This window comes from Canis lupus, chromosome 15, assembly GCF_011100685.1.
Source record: "Canis lupus familiaris isolate Mischka breed German Shepherd chromosome 15, alternate assembly UU_Cfam_GSD_1.0, whole genome shotgun sequence".
Classification (NCBI taxonomy): domain Eukaryota; kingdom Metazoa; phylum Chordata; class Mammalia; order Carnivora; family Canidae; genus Canis; species Canis lupus.
In genome coordinates this window covers 52598975-52618978 of record NC_049236.1, presented here as the reverse complement: position 1 = coordinate 52618978, position 20004 = coordinate 52598975, and the positions used below count along the sequence as shown (strand labels likewise).

General features: G+C 40.0%; 2 protein-coding genes across 2 annotated transcripts; both read left to right on the top strand.

The window, feature by feature from the left end:
* The first annotated feature begins 10910 nt into the window (after positions 1 to 10910).
* On the top strand, positions 10911 to 17803 carry FGA (fibrinogen alpha chain). The gene is made up of 5 exons (XM_038559074.1): positions 10911 to 11069; positions 13238 to 13363; positions 13833 to 14016; positions 15352 to 15497; positions 16089 to 17803. The coding sequence occupies exons 1-5, from the start codon at positions 11016 to 11018 to the stop codon at positions 17589 to 17591; spliced, it is 2013 nt and encodes a 670-aa protein (XP_038415002.1). The 5' UTR covers positions 10911 to 11015; the 3' UTR covers positions 17592 to 17803.
* A 385-nt stretch (positions 17804 to 18188) lies between these two features.
* Positions 18189 to 19202, top strand: LOC119877046 (fibrinogen alpha chain-like). Its single transcript, XM_038559075.1, has one exon. It carries the CDS (start codon positions 18429 to 18431, stop codon positions 18993 to 18995), a length of 567 nt encoding a protein of 188 aa, XP_038415003.1. The 5' UTR covers positions 18189 to 18428; the 3' UTR covers positions 18996 to 19202.
* Positions 19203 to 20004: the final 802 nt, after the last annotated feature.

Genomic DNA, 20004 nt, shown 5'->3' with positions numbered 1-20004 from the left:
TAAGGGGTTGGGTCTGTAGGGGGGGTAAGGGGTTGGGTTTGTCGGGGGGTAAGGGGCTGGGTCTGTAGGGGGGTAAGGGGTTGGGTGTCTGTACGGGGTGGTAGGTGTTAGGGCAGGTCACTGGTGGAATGGGCCTGGGGCGATAGCTGCCCATGCCCATCTATGGGGTCTGGGCAAGGGGCGGTCCGGTTTCCCCAGAGGTCCTGCCTCCCCCAGGACGCGTCCTCCGCGGCCGCTGGTGGCGGGGCCGCAAGATGGAGTGTCCGCCGCCATGTTGTCGGTGCCCCCGATGCCCCTGGGTCCCGCGGCCCGACGGCAACGACAGGCCGAGTTCCCTAGTCAACAGGCTGCAGGGATCGTTCACTGAACAGATAGCAAGATTTTAAAATAAACCTCTGAAGTGCTGCAGCTTTTTTTTTTTTTCCCCAATTCTCTTTAAGCTTAGTAGTTATAAAGATTATGTTTCAGATTTGTAGGTGGGTTGAAAATGAGTGCAAAATGAAGAATATGAGGGTAACAACACCTTGAGAGCTTTACAAGAGCTAAAAGTTTTTTGACTCACTCTAACCAGTATAAACTAGCCAAGGTATTTGTGGTTTGTGGTATCTTCTGTTTATTCCGTTGTTAAGAGTGAAAAACAAAGTACACACTTAACCCTGGAGAAAATATAGCTCCCCAATAATTTCTTTTCTTTTCCCTTTTAAATATTTTTTTAAATTTATATATTCATGATAGACAGAGACAGAGAAGCAGGCTCCCTACAGGGAGCCGGACAGAGGACTCGATCCCAGGACTCCAGCATCAGGCCCTGGGCCAAAGGCAGGCACTAAACCACTGAGCCACCCAGGGATCCCCTCTTTTCTTTTTTTAAAAGGATCTTACTTATTGGAGAGAGAGAGAGAGAGAGCACAAGTAGGTGGAGGGGCAGAGGGAGAGAGAGAGGTAGCCCTCCCCCCCACCTGGAGCAGGAACACACACACACACACCCCAACATGGGGCTCCATACCAAGACCCTGGGATCTTGACCTGAGCCAAAGGCAGATGCTTAACCACTGCTGAGCCACCCAAGCAACCCTTCCTGATGATTTCTTATCAGTTAGAGGTAGCTCCAAAAGAGTACAGGAAAGAGAGTTAAAGATAGTAAGAAGAGATAAAGTAGATGGATAATAATAAGCTGTTGATAAAGGGACCAATAACATGGAGCAGACTGGTGTGTGTGTGTGTGTGTGTGTGTGTGTGTGTGTGTCTCCCTTAAAGGCAGAGGTTGAATTAATCATAATCCTGGTAACACCATTCTCACTCATCTGTGTTGGATCACTCTCTTGACGATTGATTCTCTTCTATTCAAACTTCCTTTTCTTCTCTCTCTCTCTCTTTTAAGGATTTTATTTATTTATTCATGAGAGACACACACAGAGAGACGCAGAGACACAGGTAGAGGGAGAAGCAGGCTCCATGCAGGGAGCCTGATCTGGGACTCGATCCCAGGACTCCAGGACTCCAGGATCATGATCTGGGCCAAAGGCAGATGGTCAGCTGCTGAGCCTGCCCAGGCGTCCCTTTTCTTTCTATCTCCTTAACAAACAATCATTCCAATAGATCTAATGTGCTTATCGGTATGCATTCCTATAAAGCATGAATTGGTCTGTTGTTTATGTATTTTTAAATTATATAAAAGGCATTGTGTCATAAATCAGTGTTATCTGGTTGGTTCCCAAATTCTTTGTTACTGGTCTATGTTAAAATAGGCAGAAAAATTGATTAGCATGTAGAAACTTTTTTCTTATATTATCTTTGCTCAAATTATATTCTCTGAACTGCAATTTTATATCTTTGGGATCTAATAATAAGTGTTAGGGCCTATACTTTATACATCCCTACTTTTTAAAAATGTTACTCTTCTAGTAATTTTTATATTTCATTTTAGGATCTATAGGTCTGTTAATTGTTTAGAAATTTAACAAAACTGGTCCTTTACTGCAAGTACTTTGAGAAACACTGCCAAGGTCTTCATTGTACTTGCTATCTTTTTCATTCAACACTATGTTAAGATCTACCCCTAATCTAAGTACTTTATAACTTCTCTTGATTTTCTTTTGAAGCCAAGGGTTATAAAATAAATACTTTTTTAAAAAAGAAAGTGAATATTACTTGGTTTCAAATCTTGTGATTTTATTTATTTATTCATGAGAGACACAGAGAGACAGGCAGAGACACAGGCAGAGATAGAAGGAGGCTCCCTGTGGGGAGCCTGATGTGGAACTTGATCCCAGGACCCAGGATCATGACCCAAGTCAAATGCAGAAGTTCAACCACTGAGCCACCCACGTGCCCCCTAAATCTGTCTATTTTTAATTAATATCTAAATTCGTTGCATTATAGTCAGAGAACATAATCTTCTAATGGTTTTTCTTTTATTTTAAGATTTTATTTTTAAGTAATCTCCACACTTAACGTGGGGCTCCAACTTACAACCCCAAGATCAAGAGTAGCAAGCTCTTCCAACTGAGTCAGCCAGGTGCCCCTTGATATTTTGGTTCTTGAGAGAGAGATTTCACAAGCTATTCTGGGACAGAGGAATTATCAGAGATTTAATCGATCCCCTGAAAGTGCACATAAATCATAATCACTCTCCAACAATGATCTACATACCAGAAAACTATTAATATTTTTTCCCTTAAGAAAGAAAACAAAATAAAGATAGACAGTGATAAACATAAACTTTGGTCCAAATGGCCCTGTAGCCATGGCCCCTTACAAGTACTAAAAAGTAGACTTGACCATTGACTTGTAGAACACTTCTCAGTATCGGGTTTGAAAGACTTTTGGGAAGGCCGACTGGCACAATTTCAAGCTTTTGCTTATTTCAGTTTAATTGGGAAATATCTGAAGGAACAAACTGAGATAAATTCTGAATCATGACATTTAATCGGGTTTACAACTGTATCAAAAAGGTGTTTCCCAAATCCAATTCCAGTATTCTTGCCCCACCCTCCCACCTCCACCTTTCCCAGATCCTTACCCAGCTTTTCTTTTACTGGCAACTTCAAAAGCCCAAAACAACCTCTGGTAGAAGGGAAACCTCCTAAATAAATCTGAATGTTGACTCCCCCTAAATAAACATGGATAGATTCCACTCTTGTGATGAAAGTGGACTCTTCCAAATCATCAGGGACAAATAGTTAAAGTGTGACTTTAAAAAAATTGACCTAACTTTAAGAGACCTTGGACTGGCAATGTTTTCCTTCCTAATTTGCTCTCCTTACATCACAAAGCTGTGGTAAGAGTCAAATGAGAGAACATGAAAATTGCTTCAGAAATTAAAAAAAAAAAAAAATTGGATTTTGCTGTTAAGATTGGCATTGCTGCATGGGATTTGAATCCAATGCCAGTTGAGCTTGGCAATATAATTTTAAAACTTTAATAATTCTTGCTTTTATTTTATAATGATATATATATATCATATATATATATATATTTTTTTTTTTTTTTTGCAAGAAAGTTATAAAGATACTGCAGAGAGTTCCATATACTCATCACCCAGTTTTCTCTCCTGCAAACATATTACCCTGATTCATTTGTCAAGTCCGGGAAACTAACTCTAATAGTTACTATTTCCTAACTGCCACACTTTATTCCCTTTCACCAGTTTTTACACCAATGTCTTTTTTCTGTTCTAGGATCCTGTCCAGGATATAACATTACATTTCGTTGCCACATTCTTCTTCATCAACTTTCTTAACAGTTTCTAAGCCTGTCCTTGTTTTTTCCTGACACTGACAGTTTAGAGGAGTATATTCTGCTATAGTAGTCAGATATTTTGTAAAAAGTCCTCCAACTGGGGCTTCTCTGCTGCTATTCTCAGTATGTTTTTGTTTACCTAAGCAAAACTTTACCCAAAAGCATTCTTTAAAATGTCTTGGTTTTACTATGGAATGACCCATTTAAAGTAGGTTCCTGGGATGCCTGGGTGGCTCAGTGGTTGAGCATCTGCCTTCCGTTCAGGTCCTGATCCTGGGGTTCTGGGACCGAGTCCCGCATCAGCCTCCCCACAGGGAGCCTGCTTCTCCCTCTGCCTATGTCTCAGCCTCTCTCTCTGTGTCTCTCATGAATGAATGAATGAATGAATGAATAAATAAATAAATAAATAAATAAATAAATAAATAAATCTTTAAAAAAAAAAAAAGGTTCCAGGGGCACCTGGGTGGCTCAGTCGTTAAGTGCCCAACTGGGTTTCCGGCTCAAAGTCCTGAGATCGAGCCCTGCTTCCAGTCCCATGTTCAGCAGGGAATCTGCTTGAGGTTCTCTCCCTCTGCCCCTACTCACTTCTATCACCAATCTCTCTCTCAAAAATAAATAAATATATAAATACTTTAAAAAATAGTTCCAATAAGAATCACAAAGAAATTTATTTTGATAATTAAATTATTCATACTTTTAATATAATTTCTTGCTGTGAAAAGTCTGTTACCTAAAAATGCTATTTCCCCAGACCTTAATATATCATTTTAAATCAGTACCAACTGATATATCTTGTTTTATACTCTTTAATAGAACCACAGTGAAACCAGCAAAGTGTGCCAAATTTAGTGGACTTAAGTTGTATGATGCTAGAATGAATCCATGTTGTTGATATTAACACATCAATTAATTATTCATCTGTATAACGGTTTTACCTTTCAAAAATAACACTTATATTTTAATGCATGCTCAAAACAATTTGATAAATTTACTAAAGCACATTGTAAGTATAATTAATTTATCTTGAAAATGAAGTATTTAATGGACAACACAGTTAAAAAATGACAAGAAGGGATCCCTGGGTGGCGCAGCGGTTTGGCGCCTGCCTTTGGCCCAGGGCACGATCCTGGAGACCCGGGATCGAATCCCACGTCGGGCTCCCTGCATGGAGCCTGCTTCTCCCTCTGCCTGTGTCTCTGCCTCTCTGTCTCTCTCTCTCTGTGTGACTATCATGAATAAATAAATAAAATCTTTAAAAAAGAAAAAAAAAATGACAAGAAGTTAAAAAAATTGACAAGAAGTAAAACAATGGGAAAAACATAGGGACCTCACTTTTACCCATCTTTGTTCCTCTCCCTTCTTTTTCCTCCCTCCCTCTCTCTTTTTCTCACACACATACACACATGTCACATACACACATATTCAGAACTACTTGATGGAAACCTGATTAAAAGTGCTTAAGTGGGTCACCTGGCTGGCTCAGTTGGTAGAGCATCCAACTCTTGATCTCAAGGTCGTGAGTTCAAGCCCCATATTGGGCATGAAACCTATATTAAAAAAAGAAAAATTTAGCAGAAGACCATGAAAATAATGCATCAGGACAGAGAGGGAGGGAGAGAGAGAGAGAGAGAGAGAGAGAGAGAACTATTAATATATTTTTGGAATGTTTTAGAATTTGATTTCAAAAATACTAAAAAATCATTCCATTAAATGGCTATTAATTTGGAGACCATTTAAATGTAACAAAATAGATTTCTTTTCTGCATAAGTAGATTAAAGAAAAAAAACTGCAGTGTGACAGACACATACGAGATCGAGGAAACCATTTTTTCTCCCTCCTCAGTTTTGTAAATCCAGTTCAGACTCATTTCTGTATGTTTAAGGAAATTCCCATCTTTTCTCTAGAGCTATAACTTCCAGGGAAACCATCTGGAACCATCAGGGTACTGATGAGTTCTGAAAGTAAAAGTCCCATTAGTTACTCTTACATATATCATCAACCACTCATTCACCTTTCACAGTAAACAGCTTGGTTAAAAAACAACTTTTGCAATACCCTTGAATGCAGGAGACAAATAGAGAAAATCAGATACACAAAACTAAGTAGCCTTCCCATTGTTTCCCAGTGAATCCTTTATAGATTTAGTCTCTGCTGTAAGACCTGAGTCAGAGGCCCTGAAAGAGACTGTACCAGAATTGCCGAAATTTTCATAATTGAGGCATCTCAAATTTTAGAAATTAATTTTAGTACTTTCTAACTGTGCATTTAACATTGTTTTGATAAAACATGTCCTGTCAAAAAAAAAAAAAAAAAAAACATGTCCTGTCAAAGCGCCATTATCTTCTTTTTTATTAGGACAATAATAAAATTACAGATTCATATAGATTTATGCTAGAACATAGAGTGAGGGCAGCCCCGGTGGCTCAGTGATTTAGCGCTGCCTTCTTCCCAGGGCCTGGTCCTGGAGACCTGGGATTGAGTCTCACATCGGGCTCTCCACATGGAGCCTTCTCTCTCTGCCTGTGTCTCTGGCTCTCTCTCTCTCTCTGTGTCTCTCATGAATAAATAAATAAAATCTTAAAAAAAAAAAAAAAAACATAGAGTGAATATTTTTCAGAAACATCTTGCATTTTTTAGACCTGAATTAAGTGTGATATTTTAAGAAATATTTTATATGAAATGTAATAGAAAGTAATACAGAAAAGATTCTCTGCTCTGTGTTTCAACAGTACTTTGAATATACATCACAGAATTTTTTCTAATGTTTTGCATTAGGTTAAACCATATGAAATTGCAGGTATTCATCATTTGGATCTACAAAAATGCAATTTTATGTGGTTTACCTTCTTGGTGGCATACGTATTTGATTTGCTCACCAATTTTTTTTAAAGATTTTTTAAATTTATTTATTCATAGAGACAGAAACAGAGAGAGAGGCAGAGGCACAGGCAGAGGGAGAAGCAGGCACCATACAGAGAGCCCGACGTGGGACTCGATCCTGGGTCTCCAAGATCACGCCCTGGGCTGCAGGCGGCGCTAAACCGCTGAGCCACCCGGGCTGCCCTTGCTCACCAATTTTAAGCAACGTGAAGATACAAAACTATACATGCATCATTTGCCTTTCTATTTCAAGAGCATAGCATGCAGGGCTGACAAATAGTAGACATGCAATAAATGGTTGTTACATTTAAACAAATAAATAAGCGAACTCTCTCAGAATTCAATACATTTAAAATAAATGGGTAAAGAAAGGAACGTTTTCCTACTTCCATGGGAATGCAGCCCAGAGAAGGACAAATATCCCATTCAAAAGAAAGCCGGAGGGGTTGTTTTGTTTTGTTTTTATTTATAAGTTATGTTGACACAATGGCAAATATTTAGATGACTGGATATGTATTTTACTCTTCATGCATAAGTTTTGATGGGTAGACACAGTTTAAAACTGAAACATAATTATAGCTACAGAATTTCTATTCTTTTTACATACATTATATACCATTTCAGTCCTGCCAAATATTACTGCATCACAAATACATGGATCTCTGCAATTAAATAATTTTAATTTGTGGAATATATTATTAACTTCAAAAGGATAAATAAATGAACCATTTCTCTCATTGGAGCTTAAAAAAATTAGGATATAGTCATCTCTGGGAAAAATACAATACTATTTAGAGATTGTGGTTTAAGAAACTGGAAATTTCTCAGACTTTCCCCCACAATTTTATACTTGTAAAAATAACCTTATTGTCACATGCTTTTATTTTTTTAATATTTTATTTTACTATTTATTCATGAAAGACACAGAGAGAGAGAGAGAGAGGCAGAGACACAGGCAGAGGGAGAAGCAGGCTCCCTGCAGGGAGCCCGACGTGGGACTTGATCCTGGGACTCCAGGATCACCCCTGGGCTGAAAGCCAGTGCTAAACTGCTGAGCCACCCAGGATCCCTATGTCACATGCTTTTAAAAAATGATACTCCTTGTATTATTTGTCTCCTGTTCATCTCTTGGATTCCCGGCTAGACAAAACCTACTTCTCCATAGGTTATAATACAGCTTGTTCATGGGAGGGAGGGCCCAGCCTGGTAGGGTTCAGTCCTGCAGGGTCAGGCCAAAAGAACGCCTCACACAAAATTCCTAGTTACAGAATTCTGGCACTGGAGAGAAGACATGGGAACTTTCAATTTTGTGGCACTGGGACATTCTAGGAACAACAAAAATGACCATTTCTGGGTCTTCTAATGTGTATATCCAAGTTATGTGCCATATTATATAATTCTCACAGGAACCCTGCAAGATAAATATTGCCATCCTCATCTCACAGATAAGTAAACTTGCTCAAAAAAGCAAGTTTGGCTAAATCTATGTGACTTAGCTAGAATCCAGATCCCATTCTCTGCAAAGGCCATTCTTCTTCCACTGTACTGTGCTGCCACTGTGACAGCCTTTCATTCCTCCAACAAATACTTATTAGTGTTTACTCTAGGCCTGATCTTTTTTTAAGATCTTATTTATTTATTTGAGAGAGAGAGAGAATGTGTGCAAGAGAGCACGAGTTGGGGGAGGGGCAGAGGGAGAAACAGACTTTGCTGGGCAGGGAGCCCCACATGGGGTGGTGACCTGAGCTGAAGGCAAACACTTAACCGACTGAGCCACCCAGATGCCCCTCTATGCCTAATCTTGTACTAGGCAGTGTGCTTTGGCCTCATGAAGCTTAGTTTAGGGGGACACAAACAAATAACTTCCCAAAATATACATTTTCTTGATAATGTGATAAAATATGAAGGGATAAATACATGATGTGATAAAATATATGATAAAATATGAAGAGAAACAAAACTTTGTTAAGGGTATGGCTGTTCTGTAAGTAAGCTGGTCCAAGAAGGCGTCTCTGAGGAGATACCATTTGAGAAAAGACTTGGATGTACTGATTCTTTAAAAAAAAAAAAATTATTTATTCATGAGACATGCAGAGAGATAGGCAGAGACAGGCAGAGGGAGAAGCAGGTTCCTCGCAGGGAGTCCCATGTGGGACTTGATCCCAGGACCCCAAGATCAGGACCTGAGCCAAAGGCAGACACTCAACCACTGAGCCACCCAGGTACCATGGGACAAAACATATTAAAATGTATTTGCCATTTTTCTGAAATTCAAATTTTACTGGGCATCCTGGTTTTTTTATGTACAGATTCTTGAGGGAATCATGGAACAGCAATAAGAAAAGCTAAAGATAGTACCTTGGAAATGCCTTGATGTGGCTCAGAACTGGGGCATTCCACCAAATGAATGCTTTCTGTTCAAACTGTTTTCTGTTAACTTACTTTGAATTCGATTATGTTCAACCGAATCACCTGAAGCCCACCAGGTTACTCCCTAGGAGCATCTTCCATATACTGTGTTCACTTCCCAAGAGGAACACTTCCTGCGAGCAGACAAGTCACCTGAAGAGGTCAGGCCTCCCTCAAGTTTCTATCCATGCCTGGCATTTTGCCAGTTTAGTCACTGCCGATTGAGAATAACTCAACTTTCCATGGAATCTCTGTCTTCCAGAACCTGGATGGGCTCTAGGGTTCCCTTTTGCAGCTGCCTCTAGAAATCCAAGAAAGCAACATCAGGAGTGAGCTTGATCAAAACCTTCCATAGAGCAAGCAGTGAAGGAGGGTGCTGCCTTATACCAGGACTTTCATGCACTTACAGCAAGCTTCACATGCCTATAGTGCCTGAGGGCATGGCGGGTCAACTTTGCCCTCATGTTTTCTTGCTCAGTGAGGGCCCATGCTTTTGGGACAACAGAAAGACCAATTAAAATATGTCCATTCTCAACACTGTGATCTAGTGAAGGATAGTACTCCTACAGTGGTAAATGCCATGAGTGGTACATGGTCTAAAGAAGTATGGAAGAGCAAGAGATTGCTTTTAATTGGAGAGATGGAATAAGGTATGATGTAAAGTGTCTAGCAAACTCCGTGGCACTTAGCAAACACTCAATAAGTATTAGGTATTACTATTATCAGAAATGACTTCACATAGGGACCAGAATTTGAGGCAAAGTAGGTTTGCCAGAAAATTACAAGATGCACAGTTAAATATGCATTTCTGATAGCACTTTTTAGTATATGTATGTCCCAAAGATTGCATGGGACAAAACATATTAAAATGTATTTGCCGTTTTTCTGAAATTCAAATTTTACTGGGCATCCTGGTTTTTTGTTTGCTAGATCTGGCCAAGGACAGTTTTCATATGAAGATGAAAAGCAGAGAAAGTAGACTGGCATGTCCAAAGACATAGACACAGGAAAGAAATGGTATTTTTTCATGGCACTTTATGTTCCCTAATAGTTGTTAACACTCACTGAGTACTTCCTACGTGGCAATCACTGCTCTGAGGGCTTTACAAAGATCAACTCATTTGTTCTTCATAAAAACATGTAATTTGCCCCAAAGCACAGAGCTGGGAAACGGTGTAATTGAGATTATGAACATAAGATGTTTGGCTCCAGGGTCTACTGTCTTCATCATATTGGATAGAGGAAAAGAATCCATTCAAGGTAACTTATAGAAGGACTTCAGGGTCAGCCTATCACTACTGTCATTTTTTGAATATTTATTTATTTTTATTTATTTATTTATTTATTTATTTATTTAGAAGAGGGGGAGGGACAGCATAAGAGGGAGAAGCAGACTCCCTGCTGAGCAGTGAGCCAGAAGCAGGGCTCCATCCCAGGACCCTGAGATCATGACCTGAGCCGAAAGTAAGAGTCAGATGCTCAGCCACCTGAGCCACCCAGGTGCCCCCACCACAGTCATTTTTAAAAAGTCAGATCATCCAACCATAATTCCTACACAAAGTGAAATATTTGCCAAATCTCTGTTTGCAGTGGGCTACTGCTAGCCTGCCTCAGCCACCCTCCATATTGTCTCAAGTACTCCAAGTACTCGAGCAGGGGTACATCTTCCTATGTTTTCCTCTTGCATTTCTAAAGTCATCCTGTTCCTGGAATGTGAGGTTGTCCTGGAATTGCCCCAAGGTACCTTTGCAACAGCTTATCAAAAGCAAACAAGCATGGGGGAATTGAGCAAGAAATTCTGGGGCACCATCCTTAGAGAAGCAGCAAGGGTTGTAGAGCGCATGTTGACTGTCTAAACAGGACAAAGATAATGATTAATCAAACCTCCTTGCAGATTTAAAAAGGATAGGAACTAAGAGTGGAGGCAGTCTTCCTTTCTTTCAGCTGGAGTGCTCCTCAAGAGCGAGCTCCACCCTTAAAAAAGATGTTTTCTGCGAAGATCTTGTGCCTGGTCCTGAGTGTGGTGGGCACAGTCTGGGTATGGCCGCCTTTACTTTCTCTTCTTGCTTTCTCTCTGGTGTTCATTCTGCAAAACGCTTGCAGGTCTGAGTCAGTCTTAAGTTTGTCCTTGCACACTGTTGACTTTATAAGCTCTAGGCCATGGAGGCAAGTTCCTAGATGAGTCTGACACCTCAGGAGTAAGAGGGAGACTTAACTGGACCAATGAATAGAAATTCACAGGGGAAGCTTTGGTATCTGTAATTCAGCCTTACAACATTGTTTATTTGTTTTGAGGGAAGAAATCTTTGCCATCTTTGTTCCAATAAAGCCTTGGGATAGTTCATGCTAGCTAACAGAAAAAAAGCATTCTTCTGATGAGAATTTTAAAAATCTAATGATTAATTTATTGCTAGTTGTCCATAATAAGCAGAACAGTGGTTTAATGTAGTTTTCTGAAAGGTTGTTTGTGGGTGTGGGTGTGTGTTTTTAAAGAAAAGCAAATTAGTTGTCTTTGAAAACATCTAAAACAATATTTTATTACATATTACATAGTCGGGAGACATTAATTGAGAAGGCAATATCCTTTTTGTGGGAAGGAATCTTTTAAAATAATTACTAAATATTGCTATAATTTCTAAAGTTTGACTCCAGAGACCTATAGAAGAGAAACTTCATTCAAGATGCTTTCGAAACCCTTAGATCTTATAAAAACATGATAAATATGTTTAAGAAACTCAATTACTTTCAGGATATGAATTATTCCAATTTTTTTCTTTCCCTTCACCACTCATAAATCCTACTATCAGAGCAAAAGAACTAAAGAGGTTTTCTAACCTAATATTCTTCCTTATAGTAAACTAATAAGTAAAAAATTTGGAAGACTAACATCATTTACTAACATGATATGTTGGATATCTCTCCCTTATTGACATAAGTATTGAATTTTGCCTATTTTTATTGTTGTGCCATTTTATTCTGAAGTATGTTTGAATTTATAATTTTATTTCTTAAAGATATTGTACTTGTTCCTTTAAATAAACTGTCCTTAATTGCTGATTTATTTATTATTATTATTTTTATTGTTAGGATACTTTAAAAAAATGAGACAGCAAATATTAGGTAATTATAAGAATAAACTAAAAAAAATTATAAGAATAAACTATTCAAGGGAGTACCTGGTTAGCTCAGTCGGTAGAGGATGTGACTCTTGATCTCTGGGTTGTGAGTTTGAGTCCCTACTGGGCATAGAGAGTACTTAAAAACAAACAAACAAAAAGAATAAACTATCCGAGATTAAAATAGTCATAGCAAAAATCCTTGGTATGTTAGTGATACAAAATAAAAATAGCTAAAACTTAAAACTTATCTTGATTTATTAGGATGTAAAGTCTAATTGGAAGATTTTTATGTCCTATTTCACTTCATAGGTCACAATAGAAATTTTTTTAAAAATCTGTATTTCTGATTAGAGGGTGCTCAAAAAAAGTTGTCAGTCCATTATTTTTCTTTCAGTCTACTCTTTTGCATTGCAAAAGGAAATTATTAAAATTTCCTTTATAATTCCTTTATATTAAAGGAATATTAAAATATTAAAATTCTTTTATAATTAAAATTATAATTATTAAAATTATAAAAGGACATTATTACATGAGCGGGTAACCTCAAAAGCATTTTCCAGTCCTTATTGGCCACATTTGTATCCTTGGTATGTTCTTGCTCAAATTACGGACCCATAAGACCGAAGTAGAAACTTGAAGTAGAGAGAAATTAAACTAAGGTAGTATAGGTTTGGTCCTACTAAAACAGAAATTATAGGAGAAAGAACTCTGAATTTTCCAAATACCCTTCCATCTCCAGACATTACTGAAAATGAAAAGGTAAATTTTAATTACTTTTGTTGATTCAAATATTTTCTCTTCTATAATAAATCCTTTAAGACACCTAGCTTCATTAAATGCTTGTTTCGTGTCCAACACAGTTAAAAAATGTCTATACCCTGTCTCCTTCAATTCATAAAACTCCATGAAGTAGGTATTTGGATTTTCAATCAAAATGTAAGAAAAATGAAGCTTGCAGAGGCCCCAGAGCTGCTGCTCTTAATCTCTGGGAGAACCCTCCCCTCCTTGGGATTTACAGGCTTGACAGTGTCTTCTCCTTATCTGCCTAATGCTGTTCTCTTTCGTGTGTATGAATGAATCCGTAAAGACCACAAATTCCAAAGAAGGTGAATTTATAGCCGAAGGAGGAGGTGTACGTGGCCCAAGAATTGTGGAAAGACAGCAATCTGCCTGCAAGGAGACAGACTGGCCCTTCTGTTCCGATGAAGACTGGGTGAGCAATGGGCATAGGGAGGGGGATAATCCTCCCCTGTGGTGCTAGAATTGTGCACAAACTGACCCAGAAAGTCACAGAAAACTTTTCCAACGGGTAATAATCTAATAACTCATTACATGCCAAATTAAAAAAGACAATTGGAAAGTAGCCTCACCATGAGAGCACTATTTAAATTACCTCCCAAACCCTGGGTCATTAGTGGGATTGATAGCTTGGATTTTAGTTGCATGTTCCAGCAAATGCCAGGAACCTGAGTATTATGGCTTCAAGATTTTGTGGAGCCTAATTTATGGTTAAGTGGACCTTCATTCCAGAATTTCTCTATGACTAGTTCTCTCAAACCACTTTTAAGTCAATAGATGATCAGAGGATGTTGGGGGAGGGCAATGGGAGCCACATGGAAACTTTTAAAATTGTACTGGATTCAAGATAGAGGCTTTAATATAATTTTCCCCTTCCCTTCCAGAACTACAAATGCCCTTCTGGCTGCAGGATGAAAGGGTTAATCGATGAAGTCAATCAAGATTTTACAAACAGAATAAATAAGCTCAAAAACTCACTCTTTGACTATCAGAAGAACAATAAGGACTCTAGTTCATTGACAACGAATATAATGGAACTTGTGAGAGGGGATTTTGCCACTGCCAACAGTAAGTAGTAACATCTGGGCTTTGACTTTATAGCGCACAACAGAGAAACAACCAAGGCCCTAAATAAATACACTGTCTCCTTATGGCAACTTCCAATTGTATTCCAAAGTACTTAAGATAGAAACACATGCCTTCACGATACCCTGAATTTTAAGGAGGGGCTTGCTTTTTGTAAAAGGAACATTAAAAAGGTCAGTTTAGAATTAAAAACAGTCAGTTTAGAATTGTTTAAAGTCATGGAACTCCTGGGTGGCTCAGAGGTTGAGCATCTGCCTTTGGTTCAGGGTGTGATCTCAGGGTCCTGAGATCGAGTTCCACATCGGGCTCCCCGCAGGGAGCCTGCTTCTCCCTCTGCCTGTGTCTCTGCCTCTCTCTCTCTCTGTCTCCCAGGAATAAATAATCTTTTTTTAAAAAAAATTGTTTCAAGTCACAAAATTAAGTCTGAACTTTGTATTGAAGACTAGAATTTATGTGTGTTCTTTTTTAAGAGTATATACTGAAAATAAGATGAGCAAAGCCTTTTGAGTAGATCTTGTTTCTGTCTTATAGAGGATGGAGAAAACTGAGAGATCAAGGGACTTACTCGAAGACACAAAGCTATCATGTGATGAGGCTGGGAGTTCAGTTTACAAACTCCATCAGGCTGTTCATGTTTTGTTTTTTTCAATTTAAGATATAGAATCATGCTCTGTATTCCTCACAGAACTATGACTAAGTCTCATTAGGACTAGGAAACACTGGATTTGCTCTTGGAATGGGAAGCAAGTTTAGTGATGGCCTAGCTCCAGAAGCTTTGACTCTTTATACCTTTAGGGACACTTGACTAATTTAAAATCAACAATGCAACAGCAATGGCAGGAGAGTGATCCTATTGACCTGAAAAAAGAAAATCTCAGGAACAATTTCAGATCTATAGGTAGGAGGGAAAACTCAGAAAATCCAAGACGATGTTTAAGTATGTTATCATATTATTTAGCAATATGTTTAAGGATATGATGGTTAAGGTTAAGGATATGATGAAATAGTTGAAATGCAATCACATTTAATCTCCTAATTATACCTTTAAAATTCCAAAGAAATTTCTTCCGCATTTATTTGGGTTACTAATTGCTAGTAGACAATCTTAACTGACAGCTATGGATGACTAAAGAATATAACATTGTCCAAACATCAAATGCCTATTAGATTGGGAACTAACATATAAAGTGTCCAGAGAACAAATTGTTATTAAAAGGGAAAGGATATTTATGAACAAATTTCCTTCTTTTGCTAGCTATTATAAGCAAATCACTTAGCTGTTCCTTCACTATCCATACTCCTTTTTTTTTTTTCCAGATAATGATAATACATATAGCCAAGTGTCAGAAGATCTGAGAAGCAAAATTGAGATCCTGAGGCGCAAAGTCCTAGAACAAGTACAACACATCCACCTTCTACAGAAAAATGTCAGGGATCAGCTGGTAGATATGAAACGACTAGAGGTAAGCGAGTATGTGGCTCTGACATCAGATTTCCTTGTCTTTGAACAGCAGGGTAAAGGAAGGCGATAGTCATTCACTGAAGGCCTACTGTATGTAGAGCAAAGTGTTACATCCATTATGCACCTACAAAGCAGGTATTATTTCCCCCACTCTACAGATGAAGAAAAAAAAGCTCAGTGATATAAGTAAATTTTCCAAGGATACACAGTTAGTACATTTCTAAAGGAAATATTAGGTCCCCGCTTGTCTTGTTCCAAAGCCCTGACAAGGCCATGCCTCTGGACCTCTAGTCGTAGTCTCACTAAGGATCAATTCATCAGTGCTTCCTTTCAGAGGGAATAGCATCTTACTCTTGATCTATTTTAAGGCTAAGATGAATCCAAATAGCTCCTATTGCTTATCTGGCCTAACTTTACAAAACCTAATGTCTCTTCCACTGAGGGCATGACATACATGAAAAATAAGAGTATTGATTGGTAGGTCTCCAAGTCAGAGAAATGAACCCAGTTCAGTTCTGCTAAGAACTTAATAAGCATATATTTTTTAATTTATATCAACCTCTTTTCTATACCTTTCTCCCCTTCTCTCTAGGTGGACATTGATATTAAGATCCGATCTTGCCAAGGGTCATGCAGTAGGGCTTTAGAGCGTAGGACAGATCTAAAGTACTATGAAGATCAACAGAAGCAACTTGAACAAGTCATTGCCAAAGACTTACTTCCACCTAAAGACAGGCAATACTTACCACTGCTAAAAACGAGCCCAGCTCCAAATATGCTTCCTGGGGACTACAAGAGCCAGCTTCAGGAGGCCCCTCTGGAGTGGAAGGCACTCATGGAAATGAAGCAGATGAAAATGACTCTAGAGAGGCTTGATAGAGATGGGAATGCCCGAGGAGACACTCCATCTCATGGAACAGGATCAGTGCCTGAAAGCCCCAGGAACCCTGGGAGCTCCACCCCTGGAAGTGCTGGCACTTGGAACCCTGGCAGCACTGGACCTGGCAGTGCTGGTCCTTGGAGCTCTGGGAGCACCAGGCCTGGCAGCACTGGGCCTGGTAGTGCTGGTACTTGGAGCACCAGGCCTGGCAGCACTGGGCCTGGCAGTGCTGGTACTTGGAGCTCCGGGAGCACCGGGCCTGGCAGCACTGGACCAGGCAGTACCGGTACTTGGAGCTCTGGGAGCACCGGGCCTGGCAGCACTGGACCAGGCAGTACCGGTACTTGGAGCTCCGGGAGCACCGGGCCTGGCAACACTGGACTGGGCAGTACTGGCACTTGGAGCTCCGGGAGCACCGGGCCTGGCAACACTGGACCGGGCAGTACTGGCACTTGGAGCTCTGGAAGTTCTGACTCCGAAAGCTTTAGGCCAGGTAGCGTAGGGCATGGGAACACCAGGCCTACCAACCCAGAGTGGGGGACATTTGAAGAGGTGTCAGGAAGTGTGACTCCAGGGTTAAAGAATGAGTTCCACACAGGTAAACTGGTCACTTCTAAAGGAGAGAAAGAGCTTCTTATTGGTAATGAGAAGGTCACCTCTGGTAGCACAACCACCACTCGTCACGCATGCTCTAAAACTGTTACTAAGACCGTTATAGGTCCAGATGGTCGCAAAGAAGTGACAAAAGAAGTGGTAAACTCCGAAGATGGTTCTGATTGTGGTGACTTATCCCATACTTTTGCTGGCAGCCTAGATGATCTCCATGCTAGGCACCCTGATCTAGAGCGTTTCTTTGGCACCTCAATTGTCAAAACACCTCCAGGTATACTTTTACCCTCGCGTAAAGAGTTTGAACATAAGACCCACATTATGGGCTCAGATTCTGACATATTCACAAACATAGGGACACCTGAGTTCCCTTCCAGTGGTAAAACTTCAAGTCACAGCAAACAATTTGTGACCAGTAGTACGACTTACAACAGAGGAGACTCCGCATTTGAAAGCAAGAGCTATAAAGGGGCAGGTGAGGCCGGAACGGAAGCAGAACGTGAAATCTTCAGAGGAGAATATAGCATCAAAAGAGGCCATGCTAAAGCTCGCCCTGCCAGAGGTATCCGCACTTCTCCTTTGGGGAAGCCTTCCCTGACCCCCTAGACTAAGTTCTCTATTCTTGCAATGCCTCCCATGGCACCTTGAACCTCTTTCCTAGCCCTCTATGACACTTTATAGAAATTACACCTTTTGTTTGTTTGTGTTTGGGGACTAGACTGTAAGTTCCATGAGGGCAAGGGTTTTGTCTATCATGTGTATTCCTAAATGCCCAACAGTGCAGAGAGTCATCACTCAATAAATGCATGTCAAATGAATGAATGAATCCCTCCGAAATTCCATTTCAAGTTTGTCTAACCAAATTCTTTCGCTATTCAAAATGTGTGCTCTTGCAATTGTCACCCAATTCATTAATCGTATTTTTAGTGTGTGTCTCAGTTGACATTGAGATCAGGTTAAAAACAAGTTATATTACAACCAAATGATGCCTAGATATCTTTGGTGGTTACTTGCTGTTATCAGTACCGGCAAGTAAAATTTCAAATCCATTGGAGAAAATCCCCTTTGCAATTTATAGGTATAAATGTCACTCACTTGCATGAGTTTCATCCCAGTGTAAGTGTGTCCTTTCCCCATGGAGAGAAGGAAGGAAGGAAGGAAGGAAGGAAGGAAGGAAGGAAGGAAGGAAGGAAGGAAAAGAAAGCCAGTATCTTCCTGTCTTCATTTAATCTGGGCCATGCCTATCTTTGTAAAGTTAAATGAGAATAAGTTCTTCCAACCAGCTTAATTTTTTTTTTAGACTGTGATGATGTCCTCCAAACACATCCTTCAGGTGCCCAAAGTGGTATTTTCAATATCAAGCTACCGGGATCCAGTAAGCTTTTTTCTGTTTATTGTGATCAAGAGACCAGTCTGGGAGGATGGCTTTTGATCCAGCAGAGAATGGATGGATCACTGAATTTTAACCGGACCTGGCAAGACTACAAGAGAGGTTTCGGCAGCCTGGATGACAAGGGGGAAGGCGAGTTCTGGCTAGGCAATGAACACCTCCACTTACTAACCCTGAGGGCCTCTGTCCTTCGGGTTGAATTAGAGGACTGGGCTGGGAACCAGGCTTATGCGGAATATCACCTGAGGGTAGGCTCTGAGGCAGAGGGCTATGCCCTGCAGGTCTCCTCCTACGAGGGCACAGCAGGGGATGCTCTGGTGGAGGGTTCTGCAGAGGAAGGAACAGAGTATACCTCTCACGCGGGCATGCAGTTCAGCACTTACGACAGGGATGCAGACCAGTGGGAAGAGAACTGTGCAGAAGTCTACGGAGGAGGCTGGTGGTACAACAGCTGCCAAGCGGCCAATCTCAATGGCATCTACTACCCTGGGGGCTCCTATGATCCAAGGAACAACAGTCCTTATGAGATTGAAAATGGAGTGGTCTGGGTCCCCTTCAGAGGTGCAGATTATTCCCTCAGGGCTGTTCGCATGAAAATCAGGCCCCTGGAGACCAGGTAGGAGTGGAAGTGAGAGTAATCTTTTTTCTTTGTTTAGGGAGGTGAAGAAAAAAAAATGGGGAAGATAAAGTAGTTAAGATTCTTTACAATCCACTAAAAAAATTCACAGGTGCTATTTTATTATTTCTTGTACTGTATCTAAATGTAACTGAGACATATTACTGCTTTAAAGAATAAAGTTATGTGAGCTTTTTTATCTTGAAAGGAACTCTGGGTTTTCAAGTTTCTCTAAGGATACACCAAGGAACACCAGGAAGAAGAAACTCGATGGATGCTCCTCTCTTTAACCCTTTTTTTTAAAAAAAATTTTTTATTTATGATAGTCACACACACAGAGAGAGAGAGAGAGGCAGAGACACAGGCAGAGGGAGAAGCAGGCTCCATGCACCGGGAGCCTGATATGGGAATCGATCCAGGGTCTCCCGGATCCGGCCCTGGGCCAAAGGCAGGCGCCAAACCGCTGCGCCACCCAGGGATCCCCTAACCCTTAAGGGTGTTCTTTTGAGCCCTCCTCTCCTCACACCACTCGAAGTCATAGGGCCACTGTAAAGAAAAAAGTTATTGCATCCATTTTGTTTAAATGGGTTGAAACCAATATTTTAAGTGACAAATCACTGAATTGAACAATAGCTGGCCTTGGTAGAGGGACTTAGAGACTACGAAATACATCCATCACTTCTGTTAGCAAGCAAGTCCAGGAAGGCAGGAGAAGCATTCTTTCCTAATAGAAACAGAGATCTATTCTTTATGCTTTTCGTGAAGACCATAATGCACATTTAATTTTTTCCCCAGAGGCTAACAAGTCTCTTTCAAAAACACATGGCATGAAAAAAAAATGCATTTAAAATCCCTTAAACGTTTATAAGTATTCAAAAACCACTACTACTGTTAATGAATTCATAAATTCAGTGTATTTACACTGGTCAGTATTTTATTTGATGTATGTTGCATTTTTGACCTTGGCAGCCTTGGCTCCTGCCCCCTCATTTTAAACTTATATTCTTTCTAGA

Bases quoted from the DNA above. Each gene is read 5' to 3' on its own strand.
- LOC119877046 (XM_038559075.1), top strand. From the start codon at position 18,429: ATGGATGGATCACTGAATTTTAACCGGACCTGGCAAGACTACAAGAGA.
- FGA (XM_038559074.1), top strand. From the start codon at position 11,016: ATGTTTTCTGCGAAGATCTTGTGCCTGGTCCTGAGTGTGGTGGGCACA. The intron at 11,070-13,237 runs GTATGGCCGCCT...GAATCCGTAAAG, and splicing joins GTGTGGTGGGCACAGTCTGG to ACCACAAATTCCAAAGAAGG. The intron at 14,017-15,351 runs GTAAGTAGTAAC...TTTTTTTTCCAG, and splicing joins GGATTTTGCCACTGCCAACA to ATAATGATAATACATATAGC.